Genomic DNA, 19,892 nt, shown 5'->3' on the forward strand with positions numbered 1-19,892 from the left:
CATTTTTTAATAATTTCTCTTAAGCTCAGTATTTCTAACATAAGGATTCACTTTTGCAAACCTCACTTTCTCTGATGCAGTGGGCCAAGAGATACTTTCAATCTATTTAATCCCAAAGCTTTCCATCTTTTTATCAAGATTTTTCCTTTCTGAATACCGTGATTTATTACTGTAATGCCTAGAAATCTGTATGCAAAACCACTGAAAGACAGCCTTACTTGAAAATGCTTACAACTGAAGTATGTAAAGTGAGTCAAATAAGGAGATTTCTTTTCCTCGTTAAAAATAAGAAACTCTGTATGAAACATGTTATAAACATACTTGTAAAGAAGTTAAACCTGGTATTAGTAGAGCAAGCAACAAAAGGAGACTTTCAGTTAGAGCAGCGTAGTGCATACACAAGCTCTGCTGATGGAAGTCACTGGTACGTACCTTCGGATCTGGTATCACTACATCTGCATTCCCAGGTGTCATATTTTAGGAAAATTTACAGTTCATATAGAATTCCTTTTAAAAACATTACTAAAAGCATCCAAAATTATCCTTTTTTCACCAAATACTATGTAATAGTTTTGTTTATGCAAATGCTATTTGACAGTTACCTAACAGTCAAGGGTAGGCATCTTCAATAGCTTCTGACAGTGTAGGTAAAAGTTTTTATTTCCAGCTCCCCCCTTCTATTTTCAGGCAACAGAGCGGATCACAGGAATTGGAAAGCACATTTTACCATCTCTCATTAGCAGGAAGTTTCTCTGGCACTTAGACATTACTAAGAAATTGAACTTGATCCTAAATCAGCTGACCTCCTGCAATCTAGAGTTGGTTACAGACAGTTTGAACAAGTGGCTTGAGAAGAGAATCAGCCCCCATAATTGTACAAAAGTTTGTTTCCTGGGGTCTTTTTTGCAGTTCTCTTTGGTATATTGCTCTGAAACACATTGCTATGGTTCCTTTTGAAATGTGAGGAAAGCGAAAAATATCTGCATTTAAATATTCCATCCCCAGTAATGTTAGTGTAGCTTATACATTAACATGATCTTCAAACAGACTATACTTCAGTCCTTGATTTCATCAGGGTGACCTTCATTTGCAGCGTGTGGCTTGATCTGAAATGGAATCTGAAATGCGTTGGCCCTCCAGGGCCCATGCCATCTAACAGCCTGGCCTCAATGACAGGTTTGCCTTTAGAAATTTGTCCATATTCATCCTATTTTGGTGAGAAACAAAGAAAAGATTTTTGTTAGCTTGGCTTGATGAAATTTGGAATGAGAATGAAGAAAGATTTTGTTTGAAAAATCAATAGTTTATTCAATGTGCTCCAGGACTAAAATTTATCTAGGAGAATTGGCGTAATTTAGTTTTATAGGTGTTGCATTGCTCAGCAAAGATAGCCAGAAGTATCATGCAGTCCAGATGTCTTGATCTATCTACTTTTGGTCTTTTAGGAACAACATTTTTCATGCACCCGCCCTCACTCTTACACACAGCACGTACTTTCTGCCTTTGAAAATCAATCGGCGGCGGAGCTGTGTCATTTGCTGACAGAAAATAGAATTTTCTTGGCGTGAGACCCACAATTCAGGGCAAGTCAGTAATCAGAGCACTACGGACATGTAGCAATGCTACTAGATCCAAAATATTTCACAGGAACAGTAATATGGTGGAATTCGTACACAAAGAAATTCACTTAATGCCCTGAGTGGGTAACCTGTAGCAAAAGATGCAAGTGCTGCAATTTTGAGGTCATTTCCAGAGAACAAGGCAAGATGGCTTGGTTATTTTACTGAACTGTTCAGGGAAAATCCTGCTCATGGCTCTCACTGTCCGCTGTAGCACCTCTCAGAAACTTGCCCTTGTTATAAATATTTTTTTTTTTTAATAATAGTTCATTTTCTTTGATGTCCTATATGCTTCCTCTATCACTGCTTAAATCAAACAGTGATAAGCAGCCAGTGTTGGACCCCGTAAGTTCTTGGTCTATGTGAGCGAAACAGTCATAGCAAGAAGGCGGAGGCAGCTGTGGTGGGGAGCAAGGCAGTACTAATACACTGGAGACATTTCCATAGTGAGGTTCACTCGGCTGGAAATGCCATCTCACAACTGGGAGGTTTCATACAGGTCTGCCACGTGTGCCACAAGCACTTACCTGTGCATCTCTAACGTAGTTATCACCTTCCTCATTTGTAGGGCTGCATGTTCCTCCAGTCTTTTTGTGATGGAAATGTTTGTTTACTTCTGTCTTCCCACTTTTAGCTGATTTCTAACTTTGTACTTTGCAACTGGCAGCTCGTTTTCCATTCGTCGTGCTGGCAAATATTTGACTGCATTTCATTTTGGTGGAGTGAGGTCTGCTGGATCATAGAGTGAAAGGCTGCATAAGAGGAGATGTGAATATTTCAACATTATTTAGAAAAAATTAGTAATGCTCCTTCTAAAGGTGCAGTATAAAGCACAATATGCAGACAAATTGTCATGAAGTTTGCTGGTTGGATTAATCAAGTTCCAGTAGAAAATTAACTAGTGAAAATGTATTTTCTACAAATTGCTGGAAAGAGTTGGTCAATTTACCAAAATGGAAGGAGTAGACAGAGGGCACAGGAGGGGAAAAGCTTTCCTGGGTCATAGCTTCTCATCTGCTGATTCAGGATCTCTTTTAACCTCATTAAGAGTTTGAGCTAGTGATAATGATTGTTTTGAACCCTGCAGTGAGGCAATGGGAAATCGTTTACCAGAAAAAGTTAAATGCTGAAAATTATCCCACAGAATAATATTGTATTAGAACATTGATCAGCAGAATTGATCTCAGCATAAGACTTTTGTCTCAACATGGTAGAAAGCAATGATTATTTCTAGGTGAAACAATGGCAGAAAATGCATAAAATCAGTTTAAACTATCAGTATTTTGCTGATCTCCAGAGAGTTCTCTATGGGTGTGTAATCTGAGGGTGTACCTTACCTTAGAGCGATCAGGATTTCAGCCGGAGGTGGAATTTCTCTCTTCGGCCCACAAAGCAAGCCCAGGTGCTTCTGTCTTCTGATCTCAGGAACACTGTGGGTGAGTAAGAGACATCACTGTGTGGACTGTCATCTCTGACGCTGGTCTGAGGTCTTCTTTTTATATGTAGTGTTACTCATGAATCTGTTGAAATCAGGCACTAGGCAGATGCTTTATCTCCATCGCAGAATTTGCCTAGTGTCGACACCTAGGTTCTTAACCCTCTCATGCTGTTGCAACTAGCTGGAGCTCAGTTGTGACTTTATCTACAGACTGATGGATCAGAATTGCTTTTACTCAGCCTCATAACCTGTCCACTTTGCAGGGCAGATGCACTTCAGTGCTCAGCGTGCTGCAGTGCCTCCCCACAATTCCGTTTCTATGCTTTGAAGTACGCCAAGCTCTTCTGTTATTCGCACAGCCAAAGATACAAAGTGGTGAAGCTTGCTGACCCCACTTCTGCTCTTTTGACATTTGCTGCTCCAAGGAGGCTGCTTTTCAGCTCTCGTTCAGGCATTATTAAATGGTAACTACTATCTCCCATTCCCTCTCTCTACCAGTGCAGATTAAGCCAATGGGGCATCAAAATGACACAGGGAGTCCGTTAAATGTGTGGCTCCATCGACCTCTCCTTTTGCAGGGCTCTAACCTCCTCTATTTCTGTCACTGACGCTGTTTTATGGTCACTGCCATTCCTGTCACAAGGTTGTGCTGCTCCAGGTGTGCTTTTCCTCAGAACCAACCAGACTGCAATTCCAAAAAATGTTCCACCAGTTTTGCTTTTCTCAGGGCACACAGAAAAAGTGGCTATCTCTTCTCTGCCTTGACCTTCGCCCAGCACAGTTTACTTCCTGAACCACTCCCCAGAGTAAGGCCAGCAGCAGGCAGTAGATTGCAACATGGACTAAAGTAGATTCTCATCAGTTCCAGATCCTCCAGAAATCAGGAAACTGTGAGCGACCTGAGAGTCTGAAACACCGAGGTCTGGCTGGAATTCTTCCAGGACCAGTGCACTAGTCCATGTCATCTGCCTGGGACACTCGGCCGTGACAGGAATGTTGGAGTTCCTGCGTTCACCTTCTTATTAGTCCTCAAAGCCCCAGCTTTGAGATTTCTTCATATCTTCATCTCTTAAAGTTGTTAAACCCTGCATTAAAGTGCTAGCCAAGGTGGTAAATTAATGGATGTGTCCTGAGTGATGACCACAGAAATAGACATTAGGCAATGCAAAGAACTATTATCCCACTTCATTGAAACAATTATGCAGGAAACCATCTAATCAGCATGATACCTGATGGAAAGTCAGTGATTTAGAGGGGGAATCTTCCGTTCCACAAATAAGCAATAATCTAAGAATGAGGAAAACCTACCTAAATGCATTAGCTGTAGTCATCTTTCTTCTACTATCAAGCCTGCCTTTTCCAAGCACATTTGAAGAGAATCTAGCCAAAAGCTGACTACAGGCTTATCTAATGAAGCTAATATCTTAGACTCAGCACAACTTGGATCCAGGCCAGCGTATTAGGATGGCAGCACCAGAGTGGCCCTGAGTGAATGGATAAAGGGCAAGCACCTTTTTAATCTTTTTTTCATCTTCTTTGTCCTCTCTGCATTATCTGAAATCACTGGCCATGAGATAACTGCTATTTCACCTGGCAAAAATATTATTTTTCCTAAAAGAGACATGAGGGACTGGAGGAATATGCTACAATGGCCCAAATCATTCTAGGGACACATAATAAATAGTGAAGGAAAACATCACTTTTTTCATTAAATTTCTGGGGTTTTTTTTGTAGTCCAACAACTGTAAAGCATGGTGCAAACTGGTCAGATGAGCTGAAGTTAAAATGCTAGCAACATATAGAAAAAATATAGATCTACCTTTGGTTCACAGCAAATAACAAAATTGGTCATAGTTTGGGTGAGATCAGTGTAGAGTGCTAGAAAAACTAGCAGAGACTGACTAAAGTAGGTCAGAGAAAAGGAAACTACTTTGAAGAACTCACAGCCATGGGGCAGTGTCCTTTTGCCACGTGTGCGGTCGGAACAGCCCAGTTCATTCTGTGTAGTTCTAGGAGAGTGCCTGGATTTCTCGTTGTGTCTATGCGCTCGTATAGTAGCATCTGTATCTTCATTTAGCGATGTTTTCCGTTATTATAATGTATCACCCACAGTAATTTGTGCTTTCTGTCACCTCTTGGCTGCACTACTGTCCCCGGGCAGAAAGCCTGCGGAGCCTAGGAAACTCCAGCTTGCGCAGAACGCTCCAGCACGTCTCTTCAGCGGCACGCGCTGCTGTGAATGAGTGCAGTTTGTGAAGTCTGTTTTCTGCTTTCTATGCTGCGTTCCTTTAGACTTTGTAATTATACTGGTCTTTGTTTTGAAGATATTTTGCTTGTCTGGCACAACAAAGTCTCACCAGCTGAAGCTGAAGGGAGATGGAACTTGCTGGGTCAGTGGCTGTGAACTCCTCCAGGTTCAAAGGACGACTGCAAATGTTACCACATTCCATCGCAAGCACAAGACACACTTGTCTGATTCTGCTTTTTGTGAGATAAATACACAAGTTATATTTTTGGGCAAGCTAACAAAACTTTCCCAAGCTAAAGCACTCCATACTTCTTCCCCTAGAATGAAACTCTTCTCTAAATGCACTTTCACCTCTAGGAAGGGGGTAAGAAGGCAAGAAGGTAGCTGTGGCGGTTGTTAGGTGTGTTGAGTCAATAGGTTGATAATGTAGTGATGAGCAGCGTGGTGCAGCAGAGTTAAACCCTGCAAAGTCATGGTTTGGGTCCATACAGAGGAGTGCAGCACCAAGGAAGACAGAGTAGCAGAAGAGTCTGCTCCCTTAGCAGTGTACCCCTCAATAACAATAGCCTGGCTGTTTCATACCTTTGTAGACAGGAGACATAGACAACCCATTTAACATATCTAAATTGAAATTCAGGACAATTAAAAAAGAAGTGCTAGTGTTAGAGAAATCTATGCAGGCATTTCAGCTGTGAAAAAAGTTTAATCTTTTAGGTCTATTTCCCTGAGGATTGACCTTATATGTTAAAAAAGCACTGTTTGTAATTATAAAGCAAGCGATAAGCATCAGATGAGTTGTTATGGAACTGGTTTGTTGACTTTATTCCGTGATAAGGAGCAGTTGCTGTGTGACCTTGAATACGGCCACATAACTCATGCTGAACGCATTGCTGCAAAGATGGCATTTTGGCAGGGCTTTGATGTAGGTCATTTTATTACCAGGCTGAATCAACCTACAAACTGATCTTAAACTCTTGCCAAGAATGCTAATAATAAACTGATCAATGAGGTGCTGGATTGCTCAAGAGAATTGGTCGAGGGAAAATGCAGGCATAAAAAGTTTGGAATTCCAAAGGTTGGACTGCTTTGGGCTGTTACACTGGGAGGAATGATATTTTTTGCATTAGTACAAGTTTTCTTTACTCCAGGGGCCTTTAGCTGAATGTTGAACAGGACAGTGTCAGACAGTATATACTTATCTTTATTTTTCTTGACCTTTATGTGCAAGTAATTTTTATAGTTCCATTAACTAGTAAGATCATTTGCAAACCACTGTACAAAGTGTATTATGAAGAATGCCTTGGGGACCGTTGTATCCTATTATGTTGAATGTTAATAGAATGAAAAATTAATTTAAATTCTAAAGATTAAAGCAAGGCAAGACTTGCATTTTATAGGGGAAATTCAAAATTTTATTTGCTATGGTAAAACTTTAGAGTTGTACCCTAATATGACCTTTATTTGGACCTCTATAGGCCCGATTCAAATCCGACAGTGCAGGAGGGTGATTATTTGCCTCCTTGAATAAAATGGCTTCTGTCAAAGCTTCCCCTTTCAAAAAGGGGAGATTTCTGTTACCCCCACGTAGGGGATTGCTCCTGTGTAATTTCACAGATTTAAAAGACTATGTGCTCGTGAGCTTGTAGCTGCTTCTTTAGCAAGTTCATCAACCAGACGTGAGAGAACCCACAGTTCCAAGGAGTATCCTTACCTTACTCTTTAATTGCTCATTAAATGTTGTCATCTGCATCTATGTGGGACTTCAAAACACCTAAAACCAAAGATGCAGCTCTCTATAGTACTTTTTTTTACATTATTTTTCGTACCCCTGATTGCCTTAGAATGAGGAATGACTTGAGTCTTGTTTGAAGGTCTCACATAGCACTCTTCCCAAGGAACTGGAGGACTACTACAGAATTCAGCACTTCTGTCCATTGACAAGTGATTAAGTAGACTTTATTAGCTTCATTAGTCATTATTATTTCATATTTATGTTAACATAGTTACGGTGTGATATGTTTGTGTGGCTAAATCGGCTAAGTTTAGACCAGTAATGACCAGTTTTGTTACCTGGAAGAGCAAAGAAATAGTCCACCATCAGCCTTCTTGCTCGCAAATTATGCCTTGACTTGAGAACTTGGCCTAGTTAAACAGATAAAAAAGTTGCTTGTTTTACGTGTGAGAATGGTTTATCAATGTACATTTCCATACACAGAACAGAAAAAAAATCTCAGTTTTGATTTCCATACCTTTTGCAAAACTAATACGTAAGAGTTACGTCTATGAGAATCATGTTATTAGATAAAGCTATGGGCAGAATTTTCAAAGTATCCCTATCCCGCCATATCGTGTATCTTTTAGTGCACTGTACTTTTGAAAACAAATTATAACTTTGTGGCTGTTCTATATGTGGACTTCTTGTCATAGATAACCAGCCTTTTTTAAGTGATTGCATGAAGATGTGTATTTCTTTATTGGAAAATCCTCTTTTTCTAATACCCTGTCTCGAATTTTGTCTTACAGCTGTAGACTAGGATGCCTCACTGTCTTTAGAAACCCTAACTCAAGTGAAATAAATGCACAAAAGATGAATACAATTAGTGACTGGAGAATTAGCCATCAATATTTCATGCCCCCTGCAATACTGTCTAAACACAAGATATGAAATAAGAATAAATTGTTCTTTTGACATGCAGTGAACCTAGGCAGGAATTGACTAATCTAGAAGGATCTTGCAGTGGTTATAACGCGGCAACACTGGTCACATGTGATCTGATGGATAAAGAGCAGGAAGATTTGTCCCATAGGATTATTCAGAGCTCACTTGTGATTTGAAATTGGATTTAAAGACGTTGTGAATAGCTTAGTAGCTTTGGTCTGCCGTGACGCAACCACAGAATAGACAGCAAAATATTTCCATCGACTTTGATGCCAGCCTGAGTGCACATTCAAGATGTGATCCAGTCTGGTAATCCAAACAGAATGTCAAGTACAGCAGGAATTGTTCAAATGTACAAGACGTTGATGGAAAACACTTGGCCCATGAGGCACCTGGGAGCTGACAGGGTGTTTCGTATGCAGGTCCAGTGCAACTTTAAGAAGGTTCATTGGCTGATTTAAAATGAATTGGGTAGTTCAGCCTGGTTTTCAGTACAGCAAGACCTGCTGGCCTTGTTTTAGACAGAAATTAATTAATCTTTATCTTGGAATAAGTCTTTTGTAGTCCAGCTTCAGCCAGTTCTTGGTTAAGTAAGCACAATATCCATGTTTCTCATCTGATATAAAAAACCCACAGGATATACAGACATAGGTTATATATGATAGATATTACATATAATGTGTATATATATTAATATAGTGATCTCATTGCCACTACATCATATTCGTTAATAACTCATACGTGTTAGTCTAGATGGAAATTAGACTAACCATCTTAAACTTAACCACCCAGTTTGAATCACGGACACACTGGGTTTTTGGCAATGTCCTAAGTGGTAAAATGGAGATAAGGTAGTAAGCAGTAAAGTTCAGCCTTTAAAGTAGTTATTCGGTATTGTTCAAGGCTTTTTTTGTATGTGGTGGGCATACCGGCATACACGGGAAAGTAAGTCAGACACCAAAGCAGCACAGGAAAAGAAAACTCTTAAAATCATGAGCTAGTCCTACTTGGGGAGAAGAAAAGGAGAATCTTTCATGTATATCTCTAGTCAACTGGCAAGTGAGACAGTAAAACCAACTAATTTTTCGTAGTTTGAACCTTGAGGATATTGAACTTCCAATAACCCAACAGCGGACAAACAAGACATAGAACCAGTTATAGAAACCTTGGTGACCTTGGAAGGACAAGGTTGCACTTCCAGCTATTGCAACATGTAGTAAAATAACTTCCTGAGCTATTTTTTACAAATCTATTTTGGATCTTAATATACTTCCAAAACTGACCTCCATTTTGTCTTATGAAAGTGGCAACTTGAGTGCAATGTAAGAAGCTGATATTGTGTAATAGAATAATAATAAGTGTCGGTTTGGTTAAAATTTTATTATGAAGCAAAACTGCTAACCAAAGTAATTTGTACTGCTAAGAGTTCTTCATTACAAAAAGCTGAAGTGACAAATGAGTTTATCGCTGTCAAGAGCCCTATATTTTATTTTAGTCACTTAGTATTAATTAAATCTTGCAAGCAATTCTTTTTTGTGTGTTCACTTTGTTTAATATTTTTTAAACAAAATATTGCTCTCTAAGGCACACTTCAGTGTATGTTTACCAACCCCTTAATGTGTTTACAATGCTGTGTATTGTTTCTTCCTAACAGCGCTCTGCACAGAGGAGTGTGTGCATGGAAGATGTGTCTCTCCTGACACTTGTCACTGTGAACCAGGATGGGGAGGTACCGATTGCTCTAGTGGTGAGTAAAGCTTAGAAAAATATCATCAAGATATATGACCTTAAATAAAGCAGTGGCCTTAGAACTTGGATGCTTGAAGTGGAAAAATGAAGGTTGTCCATTGGTTATTTTGCAGCAATTCATGTTTGATGATACCCTTTCCTATGATAATGACTTTCAGCTTTTTTTGCTTGTTTCTACAAAGAAATATTAAATGCAGTGGAGGGTGCTCTTAATGCTTTCAGTCCCCTTGTTAGGATACCAATATAGATAATATAGCTCTATTGTGAAATTTTTCTCTCTTAAATCTTTACTATAACACATTCTTCATTAAATACTTTGTGGAGTACTTGGTGTCGTTTGGAAAGCACTCCCTCTAGGCAGAATCCTTGTCCTGTTGAAGCTGGTGGGTGTTTTGCCATTGACTTCTCATGCAGGCCAGATTCTGACCTGAAATCCATGCCTGAAATGATCCACACTGCAGAGGTAGAGGTGGGAGCTCTGCACCTTTTGCTAGGCAATTAATTCACACTTGAGGCTTTCAATTCTCCCAGCTGGGGAAGCTGTGTATGTCAAACTCTCTTAATTGGTAATGATAAGTTTAAGTCTATGTGATTAGTTCATGCTGGAACGAAACAGCTAGTGTTCTTTCCAGTACAAACATCAGAGGTGTTACACAACACAGGCCCAATACGTTATTGACATAACAGAAATAAGCTTGTTAAATGAAGTCTATTTGTGCATCAGGCGAGTAAATAAAGCTACATCAAGAAAGCTGCACAGAGTCATTTACTGAACGAACGTTTCATTTTGCTGTTACTTCCTCCCTTTCTCCCAAATTGATTGGAATCTTACAAAAAAAGGCATTATTACCAGGCAAAGAGGTAACAGAAAAGGGACCTATGAAGGGAGGCGTTAGAAGAGAATAGGAGTTAAAAGTGACTGGGGACGAACTCCTCCAGAGGCTGAAGTCAATGGGACAGACCCTTCTCGGCTCAAGTTACTGGTGCTTTTTCTGCAGCTGTGGTGATGTCTCCTCAGTGACAGCAGAAAAGGCAATAGGGAGAGAGCAGGGAGGAAGGACAGAAAGGCCGTGCTTTGGGGTTTGAAGCAACCATTTGGCATTACCTGACATGTAGACAAGGGAAAAATTGGGCGGCATAACATACTGAATATCTATCTGTAACAATATTTTTAAAAAGGAAAATAGTACCTTCAATTGTAAAATATTGTATAGACTCTCAGGAATTCATTTTATCCTTTGGTTATTTTCAGTAATAGACATGTTTAACCTAAAAACCAGTGAGTGTTTATACAGTGCACGTGCACTTAAAGAAGTTAAAAATAATAGTTTTTAAAAAATACTGTGACACCATGGACATACACATGTAGATGTATACATTTATACACATGTGCAAACACAGAGTAGCAAGCATGCCGTTCTTTGTAAAAATGAAGAGGAAGGGATAAGAAGTCAAAGTACAGAATGGTCTCGTGGACTGAAACTACCCAGTGACTCTTATTAAATTGCACTCATCTTGCAAGTGAAGATAAAAAGAAAAAGAAGGTTTTTCCTATATTGAATATTTAGCTTTTTAAAGTAATTAGGAATATTAAAACACTGACAATGATTGAGATAGAAACATTATTCATAACTTTTATTTCCGCACTGGGCAGCAATCCAGTATATTTCATTTATGAGGTTTCAGCAGTGGAAAGAGAAGCGTTAGCCAATTCCTAAATTAAATATGCCCTGTTAACTTTTATAAATGATAGCCCAGGATTAGCTTCAAAATTTAAGCTTTCATTTTATTAATATAATTAGTGTGTTCGCTGGACTATAGTGCCCATTGTCGTTCATTCCATTTGTTATATGCCGGGCAACGTGCATTCTTGTCAAGGTCTGGTCTGACAAGCACCGTCCAGTGTACTGCGTGTTAGTGTGAACGGCCTCACAGACGTAGGCTTTCACTGCGGCTGAGAGAGCCGCTCACCTTCATGCTCGGCACTAGAAATTTGGATGACTGGCCTCTTCATTGTTAGGAGGCTTTGTTTAAATTAAAAGGTAGAGAACAGATATCAGCTGAATACTCTGTTCAGATATCAGCTGTTACTCTGAGTGTTTCCAAGAGAGAAGAGAGAAGCTGGGAGCCTTTGCCTAACTGAGGTTAACCGGCATTTTCAGATACATTGATGATCCACATATTGAGTCATGTCTTACTGTTATCCAGTAATAACGTGGAAACGTTTTTCACTTCTACTGGAATGATGTATTACCTGTGCCTGCTTTCTTCCTATTACTTCATTACTATTGGGTAGCTGCTATGAAGGTTGCGTTGACAAATATCATTTGTTGGACGTTTCTCAATGGCTGCCCCTGTAAGGCTGTGCTCTGGATAAACCCAAGCTGTTGGCTGTGTGCGTGCCACCCTGCTCCCCGTGGGGCCGTCGTTTCCTCTATGGTCCTCAGTAGCGGTGGTTTTATTAAGTCACGGGCATATTGCTTTTAATGTTGGCTGTTTGAAACTGTTTTACTGGGAAATGGATTGCTAGCCAAAACACTCCCTTTAAATTTAGAAAATCTCCCAGGAGCCGTAATTGTTTCCTGAATGATCTCTCCTGAAAACAAAGCTGAGAAGTGGAACCTACCTGAGACTGGAGGTCGTCTGTTGTCGTTTACTTGGAAAAGATCTAGGGACACTCGCTCTTTTTGAGATAGTATTTCAACACGCTGCAGATGAGACCATTATAACTTTGTAAAAGTTATATGTAACTTTCATTTGGTTTGATGGGTGAAATTCAACCATAAGCAGAGCTCCAGCACAAGGCCCAAGTGTCACTTCAAAACCAGAAGTCAGATCCAAATGTTTTTCTTTTTTGGTGCGCCTCAAAGACTTCCTGTGCCAGAAGAAGGTATGAATTCTCACACCGAGCACAGATTTCCTATGGGGAGGCAAGGTTTTGGTGTTAAATGCAGTTTCCCAGTGTTACCGTTCTCCCTTGGCTAGAATATACTCAGTTAAGTCTTTTGAATAGTTACAGCTATAGCCTGTAATCATCCAAATGATTTAACCATCTTTCTCAGACTTTGTTTTGTGCTTTCCTAAAACTCAGCCTGTAAGAAAACAAACACAAAACTTGCTATTCGGTGCAGCTTCCCGGTGACTAATCATGGTACGTGTTAGAGTTCATCTGTTGTCAAGGTTAAAATAACTTCAGATGAATTGCTAAACAATTAAACAAAAGCCCTGTGCCATATTCAGCTCTGCATGCCTCTATACCTGTGTTTTACTGCATGCTGCTGTACATCTGTCGATGCCCGCAGGCCTCGCCTTGATTTCATGCTATAAAGCTGCAATATATTAAGGCTTGATTACCATAACGGTAAAAAGAGAAGTAATGAGGTATTAACTAAAGAAGCTCTTGAATAAAATGTTTTCAAGGTTTTAATGATGCTAAAAATTAAAAGGAAAAGTCTTTTAAAAACCTCATCCCTTTCCCCTTCCCTTTTAACCTGTTTTACTGAAATCATGCCCGTTTTGTCCATGCAGTCTGCACTGTTGGTTTTTTGAATACAAAGGAAAATTGCAAATGCTCTGTGTGAACTTACCTGCTCACCTGTCCAATTATTTCAAAGCAATTAACTTCAAACAGTATGATGTACTGGCTCGAAGTTCTGGTAGGAATATAATTGACTGTTGGTGGTTACCTGGCCTCTTCTGGGTCTTGATAAAAGCCATCTGTATTTGCAAGCCGTTAGGCCCCAATCCAACAAAGCACTTAAGCTTATCCTTAACTTGACATATGAACAGGACTTTTCATCTGCTTTAAGTTAAGTAGGTGTTTGAGGATGTTGCTGAGTCAGTTTTGAAGAAACAGGTGAAAAGACCTCGGTGAAATCTAAACAAAGCTCTCATTGAGTTCATCAGGTCTGTAAGGAATAAGGTGGTGTTTCTTTAAAAACACTAAAACTCCTCAGGCAATATTATTGAAGAGCACAGTTACTCTCATGAGCATTTTTCATTGTGGGGGAGTTGACAGGAAGCTTTGTGGTTAGAAGGGGATTCACAAAACGATGGAAAACAGGTAGGACAAAGAAAGTTCAGAGCGAGAGCCCCAAGTTAAAAGCAAGGACCTTCCAAAGTTGTGTGTGGCAGTTTGAGAAATTTCAAAGTAAACAAACAGCAGGTAATGAAAAAATAAAGTGGTTTTGAAAATGTTTGCTTTGCTATTAGTTTCAGGAGAAAATATAGTACTTGCCCAAAATGTAATGAAAGAGACGTTGGCATAATAATGTCAAATCATCTTTCTTCATGCTGTGTCACCTCGGAGAGAGAGATGATAATATTGCTGTCTGGCATAGGCTGCTCGGTAACGTACACATATGGATAACATCATTTTCTTTGGAAAGGCTGTTCTGTACAAACTGTCATTAAGAGCAAGAACCTGTTTCACTTTTCTCTCTCTGTCAAAAATAGCCAAGGTCGTAACAACAGGCAAGTGTAGCATCACAGCAAGATCACATTTAAGGGTAGAGCCCTAGAGCAGCTGGAGTGCTTCAGCTCTGAGACTTGTGATGAATGAGAACTGCAGATACTTTGCTAAATCTGAAGAGGGGCTGCTTGACAAGCTATGGAAAGCAACAGTAGAAATCTCAGGAGAAAAATAGAATATTTTAAAGTGAGTCTGTGGTGTTTTTCAGGCTTGATTTTGGCTTCCATGTTCTGAAAATGTTTTGAACTATTTCTGAAGAATAAATAAAATTCAGAGGAAAGATTGCTGGTTTGTGAATACAGGCTAAACCAAAATTCAGCCTAATGTCAGGAACTTATTTGCTGGAGTCGTTAGTTAATTTTTTGTCCTCGGGTTTTTAGGATAGGATTGAGTGGGAGACTACCAAGGTCCACCAAAGAGGGGCAAAAAGGTGCCCAGCTGTTCCAGACTGATAGGGGGCCACTACTTAGATTCAGGGCCTGTCCCTGAAGGACATCTGTGTTTCTTTTGTGGGAATTTGTCTATGCGGTGGGTTTCTGTCACAGTGGCTGTTGTATCTACGTGCCAAGTAAGGTGGCAGAACCAGGTACAATGTTTCTGTCCCACCAATGCCCGTATATTTCAATTATCACTCCAGCTGTTGAGTTTAGATGCAGTTTCCAAAGATCTCTTTAAAGTTGTGAAACTTCTATTTGCATCCAGGCTTATTTAATGCTTTAGCAAAATTTCATATCCATTGCTTGTGGACTTTAAAGTTTTAATACACTTTTCACTTAAGGCAAGCTCAAATTGCAGCTTAATTTTGATGTGATTTGCAGACTCAGTGGCAACTACATCATGCAAAGAGATGCAAATGTGTAAAAACAAGCTCCAGTGAGGCTCGTAGGGATCTTTCTGTAGCAATTACAGAGTGGAATTGATTTCTGTCTCTGCTCTTCCTTAAACTTAAAAAATATCCAGCTCCCCATAACCACTGCTGAACCGGTGTAATCAGGTAAACAGCTTGTGTTTAATTTTTGCCTCTGCTGGATGCTGGGCCCACGCACTTGGGCTTGCGTACCCAGGTTGCATGTGTTAAGCAGTTTCTGTCGCAGCATATCTTCATGGGCCCAGCCTACGCAGGACAGCCTGTAACCAGGGAATAAAAATGTAAACACAAGCTGCTGTTCGGCACAGTTAGTAGCACAGCAGCATGTCCTGTATGTATTTTTACACAGATAATTTGGCTGCATTAATCTGGGCTAATCCATCGGTTTTTTTTCTTTCAGTGGCAATATTTTGTCTCCTGCTGAAATTGTTAATATCTAGTCAGGTTTTTTTTTTTTATGGCAATTTCTCCTCACTCTGTGAGAGATATGATAGTATCCTCTAAGCTGTCATGAGTTAACTATTCTGGGGTGCTGCAAGCTTATGGAAAGGTATGAGAGCTGTATTAGCCTTGGCTTTTCCCTCAGTAACTGGGCTCAGCAAAAGGCAACAGGGAAAGGAAAAGCAGGCCCCAGATTTACTTTGAGGAGAAATTGCTTTCTACACCACTTCTGTGTGATTCATTGGCAAAGAATAGATCAGTTGTCCTAAGTCCCATACTATAAACTGAGTGAAAAATAGAAATTTGAGACCTTGTGTCCTTTTACTTTCCACTGTGATCTTCATCTTCCCTGTCAAAGTGTGGGAAAGGACTTCCTTCCTTAAATCAGCTGCTTGTGTCTAAAGCCAAGGCAGTGATGGATCGTTTCCCCCCAGCAGTCCCAGCCCTCCTTGGAGTCTGCCTCCTTTGAACGATTTTGAAGAGCTGGCTGAGCTGACCTGACTCTGTGTGCTCCAGTCCCTGGAGTTCTGTCTTCTAATGCGTGCTGTTGCTCTTCAGACTTGATCTAGCAATGTACTTCATGCATATGAATAGTCCTTTTAAAGTCAGTAATGAACAAGCTGTGTTATTTTAGATAAATCCTTTAGTCATTACCTGAATGAGAACTTAAGAGGTGAGGGGGGAAAATCAGATTGGGGAGGATCTCATTTAAAGACCAAGAGTTACTGAGTGTCATCCAGGCTGAGGAACGGCAGGTACTTCTTTCAGTGAACTAAAACCACTGTCAGCTTCACCTCTACCAAGAAAGAGAGGCTCAAGCCCAATGCCAGGCCTCCTGCAGAGCAGAGGCGATAGGCAGGTCAGTGGTCTGAACGTGCTCCTTGGTTCTAGACAGAGGTGATGTTTTGACCTCCCTCATAGGTGAGTACCGGAGGATACAGATGTGATAAGAAAATAATTTGGGTGTGTAGTGTAACAGGCCTCCAGTTGTCTAATAAAGGTTTTTTAAAAAAAGTAAAATGTTATCAGTCTGCACAATTATATGTAATTATTACAATATTTCCACAATCGTCTCCTCTGTTGAAGCATCCAGTTCTTTCCATGTTTGCTTTGGTTTAAGAGGTAAGCCCATAGCCAGTTACATGCTGCAGTGAATATTCGTATAAAATTCCGATGATCTGTTAAAAGCATACTTCCCATTTGTACCCAGGGTAGTAGCTGATGCTAAAAGTTTGTCTTCTAAGTTGGCCTGAGGTAGCAACACCATTTTGTAGTCTTTCCCTTTCTCTTGATCTAGCCTTTCTATGTACACAGACCTTCTCTCTACATTATTGTAAAGAAAGTGACTGCGTGGATCCAGACTGGGGCTGGTGGGATTTATGTGGTCAGTTGCAGTGGTCAACGGACATGCTGGTACTGCTCTGGTCCTTGAGCGTTTACTGGGAATAAAAGACCTACAGAATGTTGTCTTCCCTAATCTAGATAGCATCCAGCTGAATGACACATTGGAAATTCTGTATGTTCTGTAATTAATAACCAACAATTGTATAACTATAACTTTGATATAGTCATACATACACATTGCTTTAAGACACACAGCTGACACACGGGAGGTGAGAGGACAAGTTTAAGATCTAACGGCTCTCTGGGCACATCGCCTCGCATTTACCCACCCTCCAGACCCCCCATGAGCTCTATATGAGCAATATGGAAATTCTGTGTTCCTTGTAACCAGATTATTAGGTAATTGTACATGCTGGATGTCTCTGGAAAATCAGTCTACCGGCGCTCTGAATCCAACCCTGAATTCATGCTGAAAACCGAAGATGAGGGAGGCTGTGGGCAAACCGTGTTGTATGAAATTTACTTATTGCCTGTCACTAGGGCAGTGTATCGGGGACTGATGCTTCAAAAGTAAACATGAAAAGATGTTTAGATCACAGAGAAGAGGGATGGGGCTGGATCTTTGGGAGCAAACAAGGTTATGCATGGAAGTTCTCTACCAAAGCAAGACAATTGTGTTGATGAGGTGTTTGTAACGAAGAGTAGCCTGCCCTCCCAAAGCAGAGCCCCGCTGAATGTTGAGCACACCTGCCACATCTGGAAGGGAACTGTATAATATAGCTGTTCTCTTCTCTGAGGAATAGCCTGACAGTTGACTAAGACTTTATAGTTTAAGGATAATTTTCAGTAAAGGAAACCATGGTTACTTGTTCTGAATGGGCTACATGCATTCCCGTGCAGGTTTTGTGTGGTTATACGAGGGGGAATTTGGCTCACGCACATCTTTCCTTGGCTGCCAAACTGGTAAGAGCAAAAGAGACTTCATAGAAAGGCAGTGTATGTGTGATGAGTTGTTAGTTTTATTAATTTGACTGAGATTTTTCTCACTTTAGACAGGGTAATAGCTATAAAAGAAAGAACCTACTAAAATACTCTTTTTAATGAACTGAATTGCTAATGCTAAATTTCATTGCTGGAGCATCTTACAATAATGTGGCTTTAAATGTGCACTACACAAATGAACAGACTTTAGATCAATTTAAAAGTACCATGTATATAATTTTATGGCCTGGTCACTGAAGAGCTGTCACTTGGACAAAAGAGCAGAATTCCCTCTCTCAAAGTGTAGGCAAAAATCTCACATGTGGGCACCCACTCTAAAGTATTCCCAGGTTTTTACTAGCTAACAAACAGGAAAAAAGAGTATAGTGCTCCTTGGCAAAGCTTCTAAACATGTGTCCGTATTAGGTATGGTGAGGTGTTTCAAGGAGAGCTTGGACAGGGCAGAGCTCCTCTCACTGTCCAACACAACGGTGTCAGAAAATCCCCTGGGAGCTTTTTCAGGTACCTAAACCTGGGGAAACCTCAGGCCTGCATAGTCCTTTCTGGATTATGAATAACGATCTCCGAAGACGTGTGCTATGACTGGGAAAGGCCCTACTGCCCCGTTCAGTGCTCTTAAGGTTTTTCAAAAGATTCTGTTCTTCCTAGTTACGACACTATGTTATGGGCAGTGATTAGAGGTTGAAGTCAAAAATGGAAACAAAAGGTTTCATTCAGAAATAAGACTTGAAATTTACCTCAGGCCCCCAGCAGGTAAAATCTGCTAGAAAAGAGCAGTCATTCATCACCCAGCGTTAGATACAAAGCTTCTTGTGTTCTGATACCCGACAGCCGAGGCAGAGTCAGTAAATTCATTCAAACAGCGTCGGTGAGTATGACCAAGCATGGGAGGAAAGGTTACGGGGAGAAAGCACGTAGCTACGCGGCTTTCCTTGTTAGCGATTGTTTCTTTGTTTAGCTGTAAATTCCAGCATCTACGTACAAAGATACTAAAATACTTTCTTTCAAAAAGTAGCAGTTGGGTGTCCTTTAGCTATACTTTGGCTGCTGTACTGAGCAGTTTTCTGAAAATGAAGCTCATATCGTTTGTGTCCCGTCCCTTCCTACGCCTGCTCGCCGACCTGGTGTTTGACGTAGGCAGTGCCTTTGCTAAAGGAAAGTGTTTCATGCTAAAATTTTTCCTCAGACTTCACCCTGATTTTGTGTGATCTTAGAGAAGCCTCCACAAAGTGAGGAGTCCTTATTTCTTTTTGATTTCCATGGGAGCTGAGTATATTCATCGCGTGGATTAACTGGGCCCATATCTGAGCTGGAAAAGGACGGCAGACTGCATGGTGCTGGTGAGAGCTCAGCCATCAATTAATATCTTTGCTAAAGATGAGTGTGGCTGGCCCTGGTGTCTTGGGTGGGTTGCATTTAAAATATAGCCTGGAGGCAGCTTTACTAACTTTAGAGATGCGATGATCAGATCTGCAGAAGAGCGTGCAGAAGTGATGCAACATGACAGTTTAAAACGAGAGAAGGATAATGCTGGTTTGCTCCATCGCCTAATGGGTGTGTGACAGCATATTGAATCATTTGGTTATTTATGGTTTTAAACGTTATTTCCATGTCAATAAAATACTTGTGTATGAATAAGAGACCTCTTTTAGAGCCAAAGCTAGAGGTAAGTGTGCCATTTTACAGGTAAAACTTCGGTTAACATTTTCTTTGGGGTTTTTTTTTGCCATAGCCTTACAATCGCTTGCGTTTCTAGTAGCTTCTCAGTGCCAAGAGAAGGCCGTGGTGACCTTAACTCACGATGTGCAACATGGGAAAGTTTCAGGGAGTTGTTTTCTTTGTCTTACCCAGTGTTTGTGCTATTGGAAGTACAACAGCATACTTTTGAAGTGAAATATTTTCAGGAGAACTTTCTCTGAGAAATCCTGTTCTGCTAAATTACACTCGTGAAAATCCCTCCTAGACCCCTCAGATGATACCCTGCACTTATCTGTAGTCCTTATAAAACCCTGAAAAAGAGTTTGCCACACGACAGCTCGTTTCCCCAATGGAA

At 40.4% G+C, this 19,892-nt stretch overlaps 1 protein-coding gene across 1 annotated transcript in view; it reads left to right on the top strand.

Moving 5' to 3' along the window:
* MEGF11 (multiple EGF like domains 11) overlaps positions 1–19,892 on the top strand; it is a 203,768-nt gene that overhangs the window by 17,242 nt on the left and 166,634 nt on the right. The window contains exon 5 of the mRNA XM_086756994.1: positions 9,619–9,711. Coding sequence (XP_086613120.1) covers positions 9,619–9,711 — 93 coding nt within the window. The remainder of the gene's footprint in view (positions 1–9,618; positions 9,712–19,892) is intronic.

Source organism: Chlamydotis macqueenii, chromosome 12 (genome assembly GCF_036417535.1).
Source record: "Chlamydotis macqueenii isolate bChlMac1 chromosome 12, bChlMac1.mat, whole genome shotgun sequence".
NCBI lineage: Eukaryota > Metazoa > Chordata > Aves > Otidiformes > Otididae > Chlamydotis > Chlamydotis macqueenii.